Below are 20,447 nucleotides of genomic sequence, written 5' to 3'. Positions count from 1 at the left end.
GCGATTCTCCTGTCTCAGCCTCCTGAGTAACTGGGACTACAGGCGCCCGCCACCACGCCCAGCTAATTTTTGTGGTTTTAGTACAGACGGGGTTTCGCCTTGTTAACCAGAATTTTTAGTACAGATTTTGTATTTTTAGTAGAGATGGCGTTTCTCCATATTGGTCAGGCTGGTCTCGAACTCCTGACCTCAGGTGATCCACCCACCTCGGCCTCCCAAAGTGCTGGAATTACAGGCATGAGCCACCGCGCCAGGCCACTAACCCCATTTTTACAGAAAAGGAAACTGACGCCCAGAGAGGGACACTCACTACAGTGGGGCAGCCAGCAGTAACGAGGAGGAGCTGGCCGTGTCTGCCCGGCTTGGTGGCCTGATCTCAGGCCTTAGCCCCTCTGCGTGGGTCTCGCTCTGGGTGCCTCCCAGAACTTTCTAGGGGTTTTGGTGGCCTTTTTAAAAACTTTTCTATAGGGCTTCGTTTGTGTTGTTTTAATTGTAGTGAAATATACATAACAGAAAATGCACCATTTTTACCATTTGAAGTGTAAAGTTCAGTGACATTAAGTACATTCACAATGTGCAACTTTTTTAAGTTTGCAAAATTGAAACTCTAGTCCTACCCAGAGCAGTTGGGCAAGAGAAAGAAAAAACTGGCATCCACACTGGAAAGGAGGAAGTAAAATGGTCCCTTTTTGCAGATGACATGATCTTATATTTACAAAAACCCAAACACTCCATTCAAAAATGGTTAGAACTAATAAATTCAGTGAAGTTGCAAGATACAAAAGCAACATACAAAAATCGGAAATGTTTCTTTACACCGGTAAGAAGCAATTTGAAAAAGAAGAAAGGAATCCCATTTATAATAGCTGAAAAAATAATAAAAAAACACTTATGAATAATTTTTTTCTTTTTTTTGAGACAAGAGTCTCGCTCTGTTGCCCAGGCTGGAGTGCAGTGGTGCGATCTCTGCTCACTGCAAGCTCCGCCTCCCAGGTTCACGCCATTCTTCTGCCTCAGCCTCCCAAGTAACTGGGACTACAGGTGCCCGCCACCATGCCTGGCTAATTTTATTATTATTATTATTATTATTATTATTATTATTATTATTATTTTAGTAGAGACAGGGTTTCACCATGTTAGCCAGTATGGTCTCGATCTCCTGACCTCGTGATCTGCCCACCTCGGCTTCCCAAAGTGCTGGGATTACAGGCGTGAACCACAACGCCTGGCCATGAATAAATTTAACCTAAGAGGTAAAAGAGCTCTATGATGAAAATTATAAAACCCTGCTGAGAGAAACTCAAGAGGACATCAAATCATGGAAAAATAACCCATGTTCATCAACTGGAAGAATTAAATTGTTAAAATGTCCATACCACCGAAAGGGATCTACAGATTCTATATAATCTCTACCAAAATACCAATGACATTCATCACAGAAATAGAAAAAAAAAAAACTCCTAAAATCTGTATGCAATCTGTATGGACAAAGCATTCAGGGCCCTTGAGCAAAAGCAAGAAAGCTGGAGGCATCACACTACCTGACTTCAAAATATACCACCAGGTTATAGTAACCAAAACAGCATGGTACTGGCATAAAAATAGACATATAGGCCAGGTGCAGTGGCTCGCACCCGTATTCCCAGCACTTTGGGAGGCCGAGGCAAGAGTTCACCTGAGGTCAGGAGTTCAAGACCAGCCTGGCCAACAAGGTGAAACCCCGTCTCTACTAAAAATACAAAAATCAGCCAAGCATAGTGGCTCATGCCTGTATTCCTAGCTACTCGGGAGGCTGAGGTGGGAGGATTGCTTGAACCTGGGAGGTGGAGGTTGCAGTGAGCCGAGATCACGCCACTGCACTCCAGCCTGGGCAAGTGAGTAAGACTCTGTCTCAGAAAACAAAAGCAAAAACAAAATGGACATATAGGCCAATGGAACAGAAGAGAAAACCCAGGTATAAATCCAGGTATTTACAGCCAAATGATTGTTTACAAAGGCACCAAGAATATACATTGGGGAAAGGACAGTCTCTTCAGTAAGTGGTGCCAGAAAAATTGGATATCAGCATGCAGAAGAATGAACCTAGACCCCTATCTCCCACCACACACAAAAATCAGCTCAAAATGGATTAAATACACAAATGTAAGACTCGAAACTATGAAACTAGAAGAAAGCATAGAGAAAATGCTTCAGGACATTGGTCTGGACAAAGCGTTTTTTTGTTTGTTTGTTTTGTTTTGTTTTATAAGACCTCGAAAGCACAGGTAACAAAAAGCAAAAATAGACAAATGGACAAAGCAACAAACCAAAAACATCTGCTTAGCAAAGGAAACAACAGAGAGAAGAGGCAACCTACAGAATGGGAGAGAATATTTGCAAACTATCCACCCAACAAAGGATCAATATCCAGAACACAGAAGGAGCTCCAACAACTCAACAGGAAAAAAAAAATACAGTTTTTAAATGAGCAAAAGACTTGGATAGACATTTCTCAAAAGAGGACATACAGATAGCCCACAGATATGTGAAAAACAAATGCTCAACATTGCCAATCATCAGGGAAATGCAATAAAACCACAGTAAGATATTATCTCACCCTAGTGAAAATTGCTATAATCAAAAAGACAGAACATGGCAAATGTTGGCAAGAATGCAGAGAAAGAGGAACTCGGCCACTGTTGGTGGGGATGTAAATCAGTACAGCTGTTATGGAAAACAGCCCGGAGGTTCCTCAAACAACTACAACTAGCGCTACCACGTGATCCTGCAATCCCACTCTTGGGCATATGTCCAGAGGAAAGAAAATGAAGAGATGTCTGTACTTCCATGTTTATTGTGTCATTATTCACAATAGCCAAGATATGGGAGCAACCTAAGTGTCTATCAGTGGATGAATGGATAAAGAAAGTGTGGTATATATACACAGTGGAATATTATTCAGCCATAAACAATAATGAAATATCATCATTTGCGACAACACGGATGAGTCTGGAGGACATTATGTTAGTGAATTAAGTCAGGCGCAGGAAGACAAATACTGCATATTGTCTCTCACATGTAGGAGCTAAAAAGTCGATCTCACAGAGGCAGAGAGTAGAATGGTGGTCACCAGAGGATAGAAAGGGGATCAGGCAGCAGAGGGGAGGGAGAGATTGGTTAACAAGTACAAAATGACAGCCAGATAGGAGGAATCATCTCTATTGTTCTATAACACAGCAGGAAGTCTATAGCGGGCGACTTTTGTATATTTCAAAATAGTTAAATGGGAAGATTTTGAAAATAGTGTTCCCCCAACACCAAGAAATGACGCATGTTGGAGCCTTCAGATATTAACACCCCAGCCGACCTCGAGAAGAGCAGAGACCGGCTCTCCCAGGGGGACCTGCCTAGACTGCAGATTCGTGAGCAAAATCAATGCTGTTTAAATCCACTAAGATGTTTCAAAGTCGTTTGTTATGGAGCAGAACAGATAGGTACTCCATAAATATATGTTGAATGAATAAGGGAATAAACATTTCAGGGAAGACAGAGAAAGGGGAGGCTGCAGGGGAGACTGGTGGGGGTGAGAAGGGTAGAGGGAATCAGAGAGTGAGAGTGAGTGACCCGAGGGCACACAGAGGGCTGGTGGCCAAAATTTTAAGTGTGGTCTTCCATGATGGAGATCTTTATTCTGCCTTTCTTCCTTCCCTCCTCCTTTCCTTTTATATTGAGCATCTCCATCTCCCACATACACAAAAAGCTAGGAATACGAAAGTGGAAGATCAAGATCAAGGAGAAAAGCAGAGGGAAATATGCCAAATGATGAGTTGTTGCTGATAAGATTCGGATTTGCCTGAGCTTCCTGGCAGCTGGGGCAAAAAGGGAAACAGGATACATTACTCAGTTCTCCTTACTGGAAAAGGAGAAGCATGTCAGTTTCTTAGTGAAATAGGTTTTCTTAACACTGTGCCAGACGAAAGCTCTTACATGCTCTGGTGTAAGAGGCACTGGGTGACGTCATGCCTTCAATAGCAAGCAAAGAAGTGGTTTCTGTGTTACTTAAAAGAACTTCACTGAAGGCCAAAGCCCAGAGCATGTCCTGATATCTTTACAGGACCTGGAGGACAGCATGGCACTTACTGGGGTCACAGGCATCTGCGAGCATGTTTGAAATAATGATTCCAGGTCCCTCCATTGGAGAGACAGACTCAGAACTTGGGAGTCTGTAGCTTAACAGATGCCCCAGGTGAGGCTGGTGTGTATCCAGGTTTGAGTTTCCCTCCCTAAGATCATCTTTCCTAAATCTCAAGAAAACACAGCAAGCCCCTGTCTTCTGACCTTGCTCTCTCTGATCTTCCTAAGCTGCTGAGACATTCCACGGTGTCCCCATTTTACAGATGGGGATGCTGAGCCTGACTGATGCTGCTGCAGCTCACGGGTGGAGGCACTGAGGTTCAAAGCCAGGGTGACTCATCGGAATCCAAGGAGCTGCTGGCTGACACCAGAGGGAATCCATTCCTCCCAGCACTTTGGGAGGCCGAGGCGGACAGATTGCCTGAGGTCAGGAGTTCGAGACCAGCCTGGCCAACATGGTGAAACCCCACCTCTACTAAAAACACACACACAAAAAAAATTAGCCGTGCATGGTGGCACGTGCCTGTGATCCCAGCTACCTGGGAGGCCAAGGCAAGGGAATCACTTGAACCTGGGAGGTGGACGTTGCATTGAACCAAGACTTCACCACTTGGTGACAGAATGAAAAAATTTAAAAAAAGATACTCAGGGTTTTGCCTTCTAGAGTGTAAAGGCAGACAGGGGCACCTCATGTGACACACATCAGCCCTTCACAAACACAACCCCAGCCTCATTCCTTCAAGAAGCATGTATTGACCACCTATTGTGTGCCAGATTGTTCTAAGTGCTGGAGATGCAGCAGGAAGCCAAAGCGGCCCAGTGTACTAACTAGATGTAATATATTGACTGTATTTTCTTACTTTCTATATTCTTGATGCTCTGGCATCTGGGACCTCGTGACTAAGAATTAGCACCTCTCCTAGGGTTAGCTAATTCCTAGAGAGAGCAAATGACTTTCATGTGCAAAGCAACCAATTCTGAGGTGCCCCTGTCTGGCTTTACACTCTAGAAGGCAAAATCCTGAGTATCTTGTTTTTTGTTTTTGTTTTTGTTTTCATTCTGTTGCTGAGGCTGGAGTGCAGTGGCCCGAACCTCGGCCTCCCAGGTTCAAGTGATTCCCCGTCTCGGCCTCACGAGTGCGTGATTACAGTCACGCACCACCACGCACAGCTAATTTGTTTGTATTTTTATTAGAGATGGGTTTCACCATATTGGCCAGGTTGGTCTCGATCTCCTGACCACAGGCAATCTGCCCACCTTGGCCTCCTGAAATGCTGGGATTACAGGCGTCAGCCACCACACCCGGCCCTGAGTGTGTTTTAAAACACCCAGCCCTGGCCCCGGCACAGTGGCTCACGCCTATAATGCCAGCACTTTCGGAGACCGAAGCAGGAGGATCCCTTGAGCCCAGGGTTTAGAGACCAGCCTAGACAACATGGCAAGCCCCCTGTCTCCACACACACAAAAAAAAAATTGGTCAGGCATAGTGGCATGTGACCGGGCATGGTGGCATGTGACCGGGCATGGTGGCATGTGACTGTAGTCCTGCTACTTGGAAGGCTGAGGTGGGAGGATCACTTGAACCTGGGAGGTCAAGGGTGCAGCGAGCTGCGTTTGCTCCACTGCACTACGGCCTGGGAGCTAGACCTTGTCTCAAAGAAACACAAAACACAAAATCACCCAGCCCTGCCCTCAGAGCCCACAGAAGTGGTTTTGGGCACTCGATTTTCAAAGCAGGAGGACCCGGGGAGCCCCAGCGCTGCCCTGGGGTGGGGTTGGTTCTGGAGGGTGTCCAGCGAGTAGCCCTGGCCTCCCCCACGCGCCAGGGCCCGTGAATGTGGACGTAGAAGCCAAAGAGACAAGAATGCAATGTAGAAACGGGGACAGAGGGACCCAGCAAGCATGCGTAACCGGAGATCATGTGTAAATACATTTGGTTGGAGTTCTACAATTATACTTTTGGGCAAAAAAGTGAGGCTGCATGGTAGACTGAAGTGGACATGGGTTTAACTACTGGTTTCAATCTTTTAAAGGACTCCCCACAAACACTGAAGGAGTGGGCTCTGAAAGAGCTAGAACTCACATCCCAGAAAGATGAGTCAGTCTGAACCATGACGACTCAGAAGTCACAACCAAACTCTGGCCTGGAGCCCTGGCCTGTCAGCGAGGACTCCCTGAACCTCAGTTTCCTGCTCTGTCAAATGGAGAACAGGATTGCAGGATTGCCGGTTCCAGCCTTACCCTCCCCACAGGGAGGGGGGTCCTCCAGACTTTCCTCTCAACCTGCCGTCCCCTCCCCTGCCCTGCTCTCCTCCTCCTCCTCTCTACTCAGAAACGCCTTGAGCCTCTCGCAGCTTGACTCTAGTCAAGTTTCTTCCTCCTTTAAAACACCCTCTTCAACCCACCCCCTTAGGCTGCAGCGGATCCCACCTCACAGCCCTCTCCCTGCCCTACCTCACACCTTCCACTTCCTCCCCCACTTTCCTCCCCACTGCTCACCGCCAGCCCCTTGCTGCTGACCCCATGGATATTGGAGATCTCGACCTCTCAGCAGCCAGGGATACAGCCAGTCACTTCCTGGAAGGCCCTCATCTGGGAGCCTCTGGCCACACCTGGCTTCCTTCCCATCCCTCTGCTGCTCCCCCTTATCCCCATGGTGGCCCCTGCAGGATCTCACAGGCTGGTCCCTTCATTCCAGCAGCCCTCTCCTCCCCACCTCCCACCTCGATGCTGCCAATGCCAGGGGCTATATTCTCAGGATCCCTTGCATCCAGATGTGAGCATGGACCCGCCCTGGCCACAGGGGCTGAGCACAGCCAGGGTGAGCAATGGTCAAGTCAGGATGTGACACCTGAGACTGCAGCAGCCATCTGTGACCTCAGGGAGGAGCGACACAGGAAGAGGCTGCCCCTGGTTTGTTCGGAACCTCCATCCATCCCACCCCATGACACACCTCCTGGGCCCGCAGGAGACCTTGGGCTTCCTCCAGGCCCCTACTGCAGTGACTTTGGCGCAGGGCAGAACCCAGGACCCCTCTTCATGCATATGATACGCACGCATGCACTGGACCTGGAGGTGTGTCTTCCTGTCCCTAGCAGAAAAGGGCTCAGTCCCAAAACTACAGCCGCCTGGTTGGAAAGGGGAAGTGGGAGTCAGGGAGCAGCTGAGTCGAGGGTAGAGGCCCAGGGGCGTGGGGGAGAGGGAGAGACCCAAAACAGAACTAGACCAGGCTCGCGCCAGGTGCCTCTCCCTTCCCTCTCAAGCCGCCCAGCCCTTGCACTTGGCTGTTCCTACAGCCAGGGACACCCTCTCCTCACCTTCTCCCTCAAAGAATCCTGTTTGACCTTCGATAGTGTCAAACTACTGATTTCAATCCTCAGACCAAACAGCCAAGACTCCGGATGGGCATTCATGCTCACTGAATGGGTTAAGAGCCCCTCTGTGCCCTGGGCTTATTGCAGAGCATGGGTGCCAGCTGTTTAACTTTCTGTCCCCAGCACTCAGCTGTCAGCCTGGCTCAGAGTCTATGCTCAGAACTCGTAGCCATCGACGAGGTGTGAGATGGTGGTTCTCACCTAAAATTGTCCCTTCATTTGAAATCCTGGCACTTGAGTCCCACGCCTGGGTTGAAGTGCCCACAGATCCGGAACGCACACCATCTCCAGACGGCAGGACCTGGTGCTCAGACATCCGCGTGTGGGGCACACCTGTTGCTCAAGGCTGGGCTATGTTCTGCCTGGCTTGTTTTTGCAATCCCTTCGTCTACACAGGAAAGGAGGCATGACTACCTTCCCTTTACAGACAGGGACACAGACGCAGAGGTAAAGTCGCAAATCCCACACCGGTAATGTTGGGATTTGAACCCAAGTCCAGGGGTTCTCAGGCAAGAGGGAGGTCACCTACATGGGACACCATTACAGAGAAACAGAGAGGGTGGCTTTGGCCCCCACCCTGCTCAGCCTCTGCTAGTCATTAAGGCTGGTGCCTGTCCATAGGTGGAGACTGATGTTCTGGGCTCCCTCGAGCACCCGGAATGTGGCCACCACCCTCTCCACCTTCTCTCCCCACGCTCCTCCCAACCCCTTTCCCCACAGCTCCTACCCTCTCTCTTGTTGGTGGTGGTGATGAACGTCTAAATACCAAGAAGATTCAAATCACCGTAAAACCTACAACACAGGGACAGTGACTGTCACCACATTGGTGATCATCCTTTCCAGATAACATCTTCCATCATCTGCTTACCTGGAAGGCAGTGAGTGGGCGAGCCATGAACCACATCCAGCCCATGGCATCAGCCTCCACCATGTTCTCCAGCTCAGCATTTTGCCACTTTGTCAAACTACTTGATGATTAATCTCACACAAAAGCAGATGAATGCAGCTATCCTTGGAAAACAGAGAAACCAGCCATCCTGTACTCTTGTCCCTTCATGGTGGCAGTCAGTGAAGGCCAGGACCAGTTGCCCACTTCATATGGGACAAGCCACTCCATTTTGCTACAGTCCCTGCCATTCCCCGCTGTGTGCCTAAGTGGGCCCACTCCCCTCATTCGCTTATTGTCTGGCCCTTCAGGGCATTCCAGCTGGTGACCCCTGCTCTAGGCCTCTCCAACCGCTAACATTGATCAAAAACCAACTGCACACCAAGTGCCACTCCAACACGCTTGACATGGCTTGACTTAGTGAACCCGTCACCAATGATATGAGGCAAGCACCATTATTATGCCTATTTTACAGATGAAGAAATTGAGGCTCAAGGAGGTGAAGTCAATCACCTAAGATGATGGTAAGAAAGTGGCAGGGCTAGGATTTGAGCCCAGGCCATCTGGCTGCCGAGTCTGGGCTCCTGATCCCCATGCTCCACGGAAACACACAAATTCGCAGTTCCATGTTGAAGATAACTTTCCATGTTATCCTCAGGCTGAAGTGGGCTGATTACTTGAGGCCAGGAGTTCGAGACCAGCCCAGCCAACATGGTGAAACCCTGTCTCTACCAAAAAAAAATACAAAAAATTATCCAAGCATGGGGGTGCATGCCTGTAGTCCCAGCTACTCGAGAGGCTGAGGCATGAGAATCACTTGAGCCTGGGAATCAGAGGTTGCAGTGAGCTGAGATCGTACCACTGCACTCCAGCCTGGGAGACAGAGAGAGACTCTGTCTCAATAAATAAATACATAGCAAGAATGAATGTCCGTTTTTTGTTTTTCGTTTTTTTAATCTGCCTAGCTTCCTTTTTTTTAGAGAAATGCGCCTTACCTTGTGGCTCTGGTGGGCCTGTCCATCCCCTTTCACCTCCTTCTGGCTACATAGCTGGGCACATAACCCAGGCCTGACCCACTATGGTGTTTCTTCCACGCTGTTGCAAAGGTTGTTCCGGGGTGGGGCACATGACCCAGGTCTAGCCAATCACAGCCTTTCCCTGGGAAATTTCTTTTTGGTAGGCGCTCTGAAATCAAGGATGATTTGATGTGAGCCTGGAACTGAGAGACAGAGAGGGAAGGAGAGAACTAACAAGGACACTTAAGAGTCTCTGGTAGGCCACGTGCAGTGGCTCACGCCTGTAATCCCAGCACTTTGGGAGGCCAAGGAGGGCAGATCACGAGGTCAGGAGTTCGAGACCAGCCTGGCCAATATGGTGAAAGCCGGTCTCTACTAAAAATACAAAAAAAATTAGCCAGGCGTGGTCGTAGGCACTTGTAATCCCAGCTACTTGGGAGGCTGAGGCAGGAGAATGGCTTGAACCTATGAGGCAGAGGTTGCAGTGAGCTGAGACTGCACCATTGCACTCCCACCTGGGCAACAGAGTGAGACTCCATTAAAAAAAAAAAAAAAAAAAAAAAAAAAAAAGGTCTCTGGTATCTCTACCCCCAAGGCCAACCCTGTTCCAGACTGTTCAGAGACTGAGCTGCTAAATACCCATTTAAATCAGTCTGAGTTACTGTTACATACAACTGGAAGTAGATGCTTGAATCCTACATCATCATTCCTCTTTCATGACTCACAGTGACCCATCATCCAGACACAGTACAATTTATTAACCATTCACTCTCCGATGAGCATTTGGGCTCTTCCCCAAATTCTCTGGTTATCAGTGGTGCTAGGAGGAGCTTCTGTGTTAGGGGCAAGTCCTAGAACTTGAACATCAGCATGTGCCCCACAGCCCTTGACCCCCATCCCTGCCTATGGCTTACTGGGTCTCAGGCCCTCCCTCCTGGATCCAGCTTCCTTCTCTCCCATTGCCCATGCTCTTGGTCACTGGACGGGGAGTGACAGGTCTGGTGGAAATCAGGCACATCTTGTCTGTGCTCTGGAAACCCTACCCACAGCTTGGGCTCACAGGCAGACCTTCAGCAGCCTCAAGATGCTGGGATGCTCCACTCTGCGAGCCTCCAGGATGCTGCCTCCAGTTCTGAGTCCTTGAGAAAAAATCGGAAATCAGAGAAAATGAGGCAGGGGAAAGACTGCAGAGAGGATTCACTCCCCCAACACACACCTTGCCCGCCACCTGCCACCTCCCACCTGGCCTAGTGACTCAACCATGTGCCCCATGAGGGCAGAACGTTTGTCTGTGCCAATGCCAGGAACAGTGCATGGCTCATAGCAGGCCTTCAATAAACATCAAAGGAATAAATGAATGAATGGAAGGATGGATGGACAGACGGACGGACGGACGGATGGACGGACGAATGGATGGATAGGCACTCTGACTGTGCAGCCAAAATGGGCTCAAGGGCAGATTCTGCTTGCTTCTAACTCACTCTATTAAGTCCCTTCCCTCTCCCAGCCTCAGTTTCCCATCTGTAAGATGAAGCCATGGAATTAGAACTCCTCTAAGCTTCTTCCATCGCTCTCGCCCTTGGGCCATTGGCATCACGTGAGGAATTCTGAGCTTTTGGACAAACAGAAAGTGTTACCCAGATGGTTTTGCTATGATTTGATTAAGGTGCTAGGCCCTTCCTATCTCTCCCTGGAGGGAAGAGCAGGGAGGGAGGAGGGCAGGCCGGTGAACTTCTGAAATGTTTAAAGTGATGCTTGTACAAGCTGAGTGTGGGGATCTGAAGTCAGACAGTTCAGGGCTTGAATCTGAACTTTGCCTCCTCCTGGCTGTGTGACCTTGGGCAAGTGACTTAACCTCTCTGAACTCAGTTCCCTCATCTATAAAAGAGGGATTGTAATAATGTTATTTGTTGGATGGTGGAAAAGGTTAAATGAGATGACAAGTACTTAGCACAGCGTCTGGCACTCCATAGCAGGCACTCCAGAAACAGCAGTGGTGGTTGTTTTAGGACCTCCCAGATCCCATGTTTGGAGACTCTCGTTTGTTGTCCCAGATACACAGGTGGGAACCAAAGCCCGATGTACTGCAGAAGGACCGATCTCAGGCCAGAAAGAGTTTTAAGGGGATTCCTTCCCATTTTCATCCTTCCTCCTACCTGGAATGTAGGCATGATAGCTGGAGATCAAGCAGCCACTTTGGACCATGAGGAGAACTTGAGGACAGCAGCAGAAAGTTAGAAGGATCCTGGATCCGTGCCCAGGCTGCTACCGGGGCAGCCCTGTGTTGCCCACTTCAGGCTTCTTTCTTGTAAGAGATTAATAAACCTCTAGTTTCTTTAAACCATTATTATTATGTGGGTTTTCCGTTTCATGTAGGCAAACCTAACCTCAACTGTCTTCATTTTGTAGATGATTTAAAATGATTAAAAATGAGGCTCAGAGGGGAAGGAAGAAGATCACACAGCTCACAAGAGCTGAGTCAGGATTCGAATCCAGTTCTCTGTGGCTCCCCTGGGTCCAGCTTCCTTCTCTCCCATTGCCTGTGCTATTGGTTCCCAGCTAATCTTGCAGCCAAACCTAGACAGGGAGTGACAGCGAAAATGATGAAGTCAGTTCTGCCAAACTTTTTGCTGCCCACAGTGAAAAGTCTCTCGCTCCCAGGCTGACTGCATCTAAGCTGTTAAACACGACCAGGGTTGTGGGAGAGAGGGAGGGGACGTGTTATCGCAACAGGCTTCACAGAGGAGGTGGTATTTGAGGTATGTCTTAGAGAATAAGACAGTAACAATAACTGAACCACACGACCGTGACCATCCATCAGACGAAAGGGAAGTGCCGGATGCCAAACCGTGGCCCGGGGCAAGGAACATTTACTGGGTCAGCCGCAAGATGGGTCAGCGTTCCCCAAGGCCATCCCAGGTTCGGTGGTTTACTAGGTGGACTCCCAGGACTCAGCGCGTGGTCATACTTAACGGCTATGATCTATGGCAGCGAAAGGACTCAAAGCAAAATCAGCAAAGGCGCAGTGGCGAAGTCCAGAGGAAACCAGGTGCAGCTTCCAAGAGTCCTCTCCCAACGGAGTCACACGGGACACGCTCAATTGCTCCAGCAACAAGTCGTGAAAACACCTGTGAGATGGGATGCTACCAGGGATGCTAAGCAAATAGGGTAGGCTCAGTAAGACACTCTCATCAGTTAGGGTGGTGGGAGCCCTCCCCAAATCCAAGCTCCCAGGTGCCAGCCAAGGGTCAACTTTGCAAGCATGACTTTCTAAAGATAGCAGTCTCCGGCCTGCAGTGTAAAGTCTTTCTGCATAGGGAATTATACCTTTCTCCACATTTCTAGGGGTTTTTTTGTTTGTTTGTTTTGTTTTTTGAGACAGAGTCTCACTCTGTTGCCAGGCTGGAGTGCAGTGGCGCGATCTCGACTCACTCCAACCTCTGACTCCCTGGTTCAAGCAATTCTCCCGCTTCAGCCTCCTGAGTAGCACCCACCACCATGCCCAGCTAATTTTTGTATTTTTAGTAGAGACGGGGTTTCACCATGTTGGCCAGGATGGTCTCGATCTCCTGACCTCGTGATCTACCCGCCTCAGCCTCCTAAAGTGCTGGAATTACAGACGTGAGCCACCACGCCCAGCCCAAATTTCTAGTTTTAAAATGGCCAGGGTCATGGTTTGTGGTTCCTCAGGCCCAAAGCAGTTGAGAAAAACCTAGTTTACCATGGAAATAATTGTAACAAGTTTTCCAGAAAATAACCATGAGTTATACAAGAACCCAGGTGGGGGCAGGGCAGGGGAGAAGCAGCGGGGGTGTGGGGTTCAAAAATCCTGAGCACACTAGACGGGGACTTAGTAGGCCTGGCTTCTGGGCCTGAATTGGCACTCACTCAAGTTCTGACTTGGTCAAATGTTTCCCAGAATTAAGCCTCAGTTTTCTCTCCAAGGAAATGATAGCATTGGATTTCTTCTGTATCAGCAAGCTTTGGCTGCATAACAAAGCGTCCCAAAAGTTGGTGGCTTAAACTACAAAAGTGTGTTATTTCCCACAGTGCTATGGGTCAGCAGTTTGGGTGGGACTCCACTTAATCGTTCTTCTTCTGGTGTCCCCTGGCCTCACTGATGAGGCAGCAACCAGGGGACAGTCAGGACAGCCCGGCCTATCTCCTTGTGGTCTTCCAACAAGCTAGCCCAGGCTTGTTCTCGTGGCAGCCGGGCAGGGGACTGAGAGCAAGAGCAGGAGCTGCAAGGCCTTTCAAAGCTCAGCCTCGAACATCACGGAATATCATTTCTGCCACATGCTTTTGGTCAAAGACGCGCCCAAGGCCAGCTCAGCTTCCAAGGAAGGAGAAATAGACTTCGCCCCTTGACGGCAGGAGTGGCGGCATAGTGAAAAGGAGGTGAACTTGTAGCTGGCTTTCACATTCACTGTGATCTCCACCATGTTCCATTCATTCATTCATTCATTCATTCTTTTATTCATTCATTCCATGCTTGCATACCCTCTATGTCCCCAGCACTTTACCACACACCAGAGCACAAAAGGTAACCTTGCCCTCACGGGACCTGGAGAGTAATGGGGAAGCAGATGAACAAATCTGCATGTGTCCTGAAGTTATAGGGAATTTGCATTTAATTTATACCTGTTTCTTTACAGCACAGCTTTTTCCAGAAAGGATTTGAACCAACCTGCCAGAAAAGACACAAGCAATAACGTGATATATTTTAACCAAAGAAGAAAATTAGAATCAAAGGAGAAAGTGTTTATTGAGCACCTACTATGTCCCAAGCATCTCTGACACATCCTCTCACTCCATCATTTCCATATCCCCGAGTTAGTGTTATTCCCCTTTCACAGATAAGCAAAGCGAGGCTGACTAGCCCTAGCTGAGAGTCAAACAGCTGAGTCAGTCCCCAAAGTTCACACGACATCATAGAAAAGCTGTTGATGAGCTTTTGATTTGACGATGAGTTTCCCAGCAGCCTGGGGGAGAAGGAAAATGGAGCATATTACCCGATTGTTCACTAGACAAGAAAAAGCCAGATATTTCTTTGAAGGGAAGGAAAGTCCTTCCTAGCACTGAATTCATTTGTCTTTTCTTAAGTGGGAGTTGGAAGAGAGCTTGTGGGGTGGAACAGAGGGGGCCCTGCTAGGACTGTCCAAGTTGGGTGCTCCTATGGCATTCATGTGAGGAGGTTGCCAGGTAAATGCCCATGGTTCCCTGGAAAATGTTCATCCTCAGTGAACATCACCCTCGGTGTCTGTGCGTGTGTACGTGTGTGTGTACATATGCGTCTGGGTGTTTCTTTCTGTCTGTCTTTCTCTTTTTTATGTGGCCCTCCCCTCACTTCATCTGTTTGTTTGTTTGTTTCCACCTCTGTCCCTCTCTGGCAAAGGTCCCTGCTGCTCAAAACTCTGCCAGTTTTTAGGAAGTGCTGTTGTGTCAAAAGCCTGCACACGAGACCCCAGTGGGCCAGGACTGACTTCCTCCCCACACAGGGCTGGGCGGGGCAAGCAGGAAGGGGCCCGTTACAGTCAAGGTGACGCATCCTTGCTGGGTCAGCCCGAGCAGCAGCTGGGTTGACAAGCGACAGGAACACGGGTCATCTTTTCCCCAGGGGCGTCACAATGGACCTGTGCCACCCAGGTAAGCAACTGCAGTCCACCTCTCTGGGCCTCAGGGTGCTCTCTTTTAGAATGGGACGGCAGCCCCTGCCTCACAGGGTCCTAGATAAAGGAATACAGCACAGGCGGAAAATGCAGCTGCGCGAAGCAAACATTTGTGGGCTCAGCCTAGGTGTCCAGTTGTGTTCTGGGGGCTGGGCACACAGCAGTGAGCAAAGCAGACGCTGTTCCCCCCTTCACGGGCTTGTCCTCTAGAGGGAGAAACAGGCAGTGACTCTAATGTGATGCCCTACGTCAGTTGGTGGCAGGTAGGATGAAGAACAGTAAAGCAGGATAAGGAAGAGGGGAGTGCATGGTGGAAAAGGCCCCAAGATGCTGTCTAATGAGGGACCTGAGGACGGTATCAGCTAAGGGGCCTTCTAAGGAACAAACATTTCAGCCAGAAGGAATGGCCAGTCCAAAGGCTCAGAGGTGAACTGAGAAAAGTGACTTGTGATTAAGATGATGATGTGATGTTGGTGACGGTGATGCTTGTCTGGGTGATACAAGGGACTTGAGGTCCCTTTCTGGCCGGGGGTTGGGGTGGTCTTTGGGGAGGCTGAGGATGCAGCCTAGAGCCGGGGGAGGGCCGGGAGTGAGCAACAGAGGCTCTGATTGAAACCCTCCCCAGGGACTAGGACCATGTGTCTGGGGAGAAAGAGGAGAAAGGAGGCTGCAAAGATGGTGAGGAAAAGAACATCAGGATTGTGTTTGGGGAGGTAAATCGAAGGCCCAGAAGAGGGGCCAAGTTTCTGTACCCTGGATGTCAGTGTTCTCCAGAGCTGCAACGGTTCTGGTGAACACGGCTGCTGGAATTCCAGAATCTACAGCCTGGTGGGAGCTGTCTGCTCCCCAGGTCCAGATGACCTCAGCCTTGTCCAGGAGCACCCTGGCTTCAAATGCACCTAACATGGAGCAGCCTGGCCCCGCCCACTGGGCATCCCCCTTCCCCCACCCCCCCACCAGGGAACACAGTTAGAGAACCACTGATCCATTTCAACAGCCCCCCAGTGGCAGAAGGGAGAAAAGAGGCCAAGCGAGGAAAAGAGCCTCTCTGCGGCAGGGGCAGGACCAAACCCTGTGCCGTGACTCCCTGTCCCGGGCTCACTCTCTGACCCCTGCCTCTCCTGTGGGCTTTGGAGGTTCCCAAAATCACAGCTCAGTGAGCACAGCTGGGGGACACCTGGTCGGCACAGGGAGGGAGACCCAGCAAGGGGCAGCACCTGACTCAGGCCTCTCAGCAGACAGGAGGGTGGGGATGAGGCGGGGAGGGCACCCACTGAGATGCAAGACCCCCGCCTGTGTGTCCAGCAGGGCACTTTGTCCTTTGGGGTCCTAACATACTAAGGTTACAGGGATGGCTGTCCCCATATTGCAGATAAGGAAACTGAGGCTCCCAGAGGTGAACTAGAGGCGAGGACTGACTTGCTTGAGGTCACACGGGCAGTCAGCGGCAGAGCAGGGCTGAGAACCTGAGGGAGAAAGCCCCAAGTTGGCCGGGGCTGTGGAGAGGGCACGGGAGGGGAGAATCTGCTTTGCTTCAGCCGGTACTAGGGAGGAAATGAATTAATTGGGGTCAATACAGCGATGGATTAATGGGGTCAATTGGTTCTCCATTGAGTAGTTGGTCTTTTCATTCATTCACTCTACAAACGACCTTTCAGTGTGCTAAGGAGTGCTGGGGACAGCAGTGACCCAGCCATGGGCCTAACCTTGGGGGACGGGTGTTGGTCTGGAACGTTGGGGGCGGGGTGGAGAGGCAGGAGTCAGATCCGGCAGGACCCTGACCCAGCCGTGCAAATGGACACAGGCTTAGAGATGGGAGGAAGCGACTTTTCCCACTGGGGCAGAGGAGATCTGGGAAGACCTCCTGGAGGAGGAGGCCAGCGGGAGGGAGGAAAGGTCATTTCCCCGTTGCCCAGACTGGGTCTTAATTCGGGCTTCTCCGTGGCCCAGTGACTTCCCCTCTCTGAGTTCCGATTTGTCATCTCTACGTGGGTGCCATCATCCTGGCCTGGCCTGGGGAAGCGGGGATTGGGAGTTAGCCAGACCTCGCTCAGGTTCCAGCTCTGCACCACCCTGCCAGTGGTCATGGTCTCTTCCTTCTGTGGGCCTCAGTTTTCCTACCTTTATTATGGACAGGCTGGTGACACAGGGTTCCCCAGGGCTGCCTCCCCTCCTCTCCTGAGGTGGGCCTGTGTCCGGAAGCAGGTAAGGCACCCTCCCCCAAGGCCTGCCGGGAAGATGAGAGCACCAGACAGCAAAGCCCCAGTGTGGCCGAAGACGAGCACTGCGCTGGTGCAGATAAGACAGGCAGGTGCAGTTAAAAATAGAGCCAGCTCGGCTCGGGGAGAGGAAGCCACACTCTGCAGAGCCTGTGGGGCTTGTGGGGCTGGGGAGGGGAGCAGCTCCGCCCACACCCCCTCTGCCCCAAGGTCCCTCCTACTTAGACTTTGAGGGGCCTCTTTATTTAGGGCCCTGAGATGGGTCCTCCTCCTGCCCTGGAAAGGGGAAGTGAGGCCAGCTGTTCTGGAAGCAGGGCTGCAAGCTCAAAGATTTCTAAAAATACGATGGGAAAGAGGAAGGACAAAGAGGAAGTGGGGAGGAGCCGGGGAGACGGGCACATTCACCAGCCTGGGCACAAGGGCAGCACCAGCCTGTGGGTTTGGGGTGGGGGTTCATGTCACACCTTGTGAGGCTGTGAGAAGCACAGAGATAAGTGAGAAGGAAACGGGGTCTGTGGTGGTGGTGGTGGTAATTTTATTATTTGTGTGCATTATTATTAGTATTAAAAATACATCTCCCGCCCAGGCATGGTGGCTCACACCTATAATCCCAGCACTTTGGGAGGCCAAGGCAGGAGGATCACCAGAGGTCAGGAGTTCGAGATCAACCTGGCCAACATAGTGAAACCCTGTCTCTACTAAAAATACAAAAAAAATTTAGCTGGGCGTGGTGGCAGTTGCCTGTAATTCCAGCTACTCCTTGGGAGGCTGATGCAAGAGAATCACTTGAACCTGGGAGGCAGAGGTCGCAGTGAGCCGAGATCACGCCACTGCAATTCAGCCTGGGTAACAGACAGAGAGACCATCTCAAAAAAACAAACAAACAAACAAAAACATATCCCATGAGCCTACACCAGTGCCTGAAACTCTGAAATGGGGAGGAATCTCCTCTTTTTAACAAACAGAAGAGGGGTCAGTGGGCTCCATGTGCACCCTGTAAGATACAGCAAGCCCGGGGCCATCACCACCCTCCTGTGGATTCAGATGCTTTGAGCAGTTGCCACCTGTTGGGGACAGGACCCCCGTCAGAAGGGGACAGGGGACTGAGGATTCACGAACACACTTGTCAACCACAAGGGAGTATGAAAGGAGCTATGTGCGGTAAAAACACAAGCAACCTGCTCACTATTCCCATGCAATCCCACTCCCCTGGGAACCGTGCCTCAGTTTCCCCAGCTCTACAGTGTTGGCTTTGCAGGGGTTGGGCGGGGGCAACTGCAGGCATCATTCTGCATCTTGCCTTTATTCTCAAACATGTAACCCTGTCAGAAACCCAGAATTAGTGTCCGACAGGTGTTTGATGATTTGTATGAAAAGAGATCAGTCTTTGGAAGATCAACATCAGGGCTGTAGCCTCCGAGCCCCAGATGGGCCCAGATGTGAATCCCAGCTCTGCCACACTCCAGCTGTGTCACCTTTGGCAGGACACTTCACCTCTCTGAGTCTCAGGGGCCTCGCCTGTAGGATGAGCTTAGAAATACCTTTCCTTTCGGAGTGGTTGTGGGATTCAGTGAGAGAGTGGATGGGAAGAGCCTGGAACACACAGGGCCTGGCACACCATAGGTGCTCAGCCACCATGCCTTCCTTAACCAAGGGCGTGACTTGGTTATTGAGCCATGCAGATCCCAGAAACGCTGTGGGGAATGGGAAGGGGTGGGGGCAGGGATGGCTCCTCAGTGGAACCCAGGAGGACCCCTGAAAGGGGATCTGGAGTAGGAGATAAGGAGGGTCTGCTGGCAGAGAGGAGAAGGAAGGGCATTCTGGGTGCAAGGAATGGCGGCGCAAAGGCTTTCAGAAGGCTAGAGCTCAGGGGAGTGAATGAAGGGCAGCCAGGGAGGCTGAGCATGGAGCTGGGGCAGGAAAGGGGCGCAGTGTGAGAGGAGCGTGGAGGGGACACACCAGGAGGACTGGTGAGATTTGCAGTCTTTGTCCCCAGGACAATGGGATGCCATGGGAAACTGGACCAGAATGGGTAGAAGAGGCAGGGAGGCATCTGAACGCCCTGAAGTCCCCTCGAGCAAAGTGATAGTTGCCGGGACGACAGTGGGACCCTGGAAGGGGAAAGAATTAGGCAGGACTTGGTGGTGGAGGAGACCCAAGGGGTGAAAGCCAGGTGGGTGTCAAGGTGCCTCCTGGGGAAATGTGGACCATGAAAGGAGCTGGGCACATTCCTCAGCCCCGGGCTCAAAACTCCCTGAGCCTAGCACAAACACATCCCATCCTCCCATCCCACCACCATATATCTCTCAAACTCCCTGAGCTCAGTACAAACACCACCTGGAAAGTCTCCGATAAGGAGACAGCCGTTCAAGGTTACTGAAAGCGCAGGAGCCAAAAGAATTTCTTTGTTCCCCTACAACTTTCGGGCTATAAAAAGCAAACGCTCGCATTGTTCGGGGCCCTCTTGTATACTGTGTAAAGGAGGGACCAAGTTCGAACTTGTAGTAAAGATCCTTGCCGCTTAGCTTTGACTCTGGACTCTGGTGGTCTTCTTTGGGGAACAAACAGTCTGGGCATAACACCATTTTCAGGGCTCAGGAATTCAGGAAGAGGACAGGGAGGAAGGAGCATTCTAGAAGTTCAATCTGGGGCACAATGACAGGAGCGGTGGTGACCAATACATATGGGGATGGTCGGATCTGAAGCTCAGAGGAGGGCCTGGAACACAGGATGTGTGAATGATTCCCTGGACCCTGAGGGCAGGTGGGAGCCAGGAGCTGGTGAAACCCCGTAGGGAGCCGGAAGGTCAGCCTTGGAGGAGCTTCAGGAACCCCATCACTCACTTCTGGCCATCCGCACCGTGGAGCATCTGTAGGAATGCTGGAGCCCACGCTGGCTTCTCTCAGACAAGCAGCCAGTCTGGAATCCACTCGGCCTCCTCCAGCAGGTGCGCCCCGAGCAGAAACACAACCCCAGGCCAACAGGAAAAGTGTATAAAACCAACAAACAAAGCACAATCGGATTGTCCACCTCCAAGGCAACCCGAGGTGATTGGTTTTTCTCTGTGGATGAGACCGACGGCCTCCCCGCCAGCTCCTACCGGAAGAGTTCCGGAGCCAGCCTCTAGCACTGCCTCGCCGGCTGTCCCTGCTCTGCGTCTCCACACAGGT

General features: G+C 50.7%; 1 protein-coding gene across 1 annotated transcript in view; it reads left to right on the top strand.

The window, feature by feature from the left end:
* CYTH4 (cytohesin 4) overlaps window positions 1–20,447 on the top strand; it is a 285,576-nt gene that overhangs the window by 237,566 nt on the left and 27,563 nt on the right. The window contains exon 2 of the mRNA XM_050806323.1: window positions 14,955–15,035. Coding sequence (XP_050662280.1) covers window positions 15,017–15,035 — 19 coding nt within the window. The 5' untranslated portion in view covers window positions 14,955–15,016. The remainder of the gene's footprint in view (window positions 1–14,954; window positions 15,036–20,447) is intronic.

This window comes from Macaca thibetana, chromosome 10 (genome assembly GCF_024542745.1).
Source record: "Macaca thibetana thibetana isolate TM-01 chromosome 10, ASM2454274v1, whole genome shotgun sequence".
In the NCBI taxonomy this organism is placed as follows: domain Eukaryota; kingdom Metazoa; phylum Chordata; class Mammalia; order Primates; family Cercopithecidae; genus Macaca; species Macaca thibetana.
The sequence above is the reverse complement of the archived record's forward strand: the minus strand, read 5'-3'. Positions and strand labels throughout refer to the sequence as shown.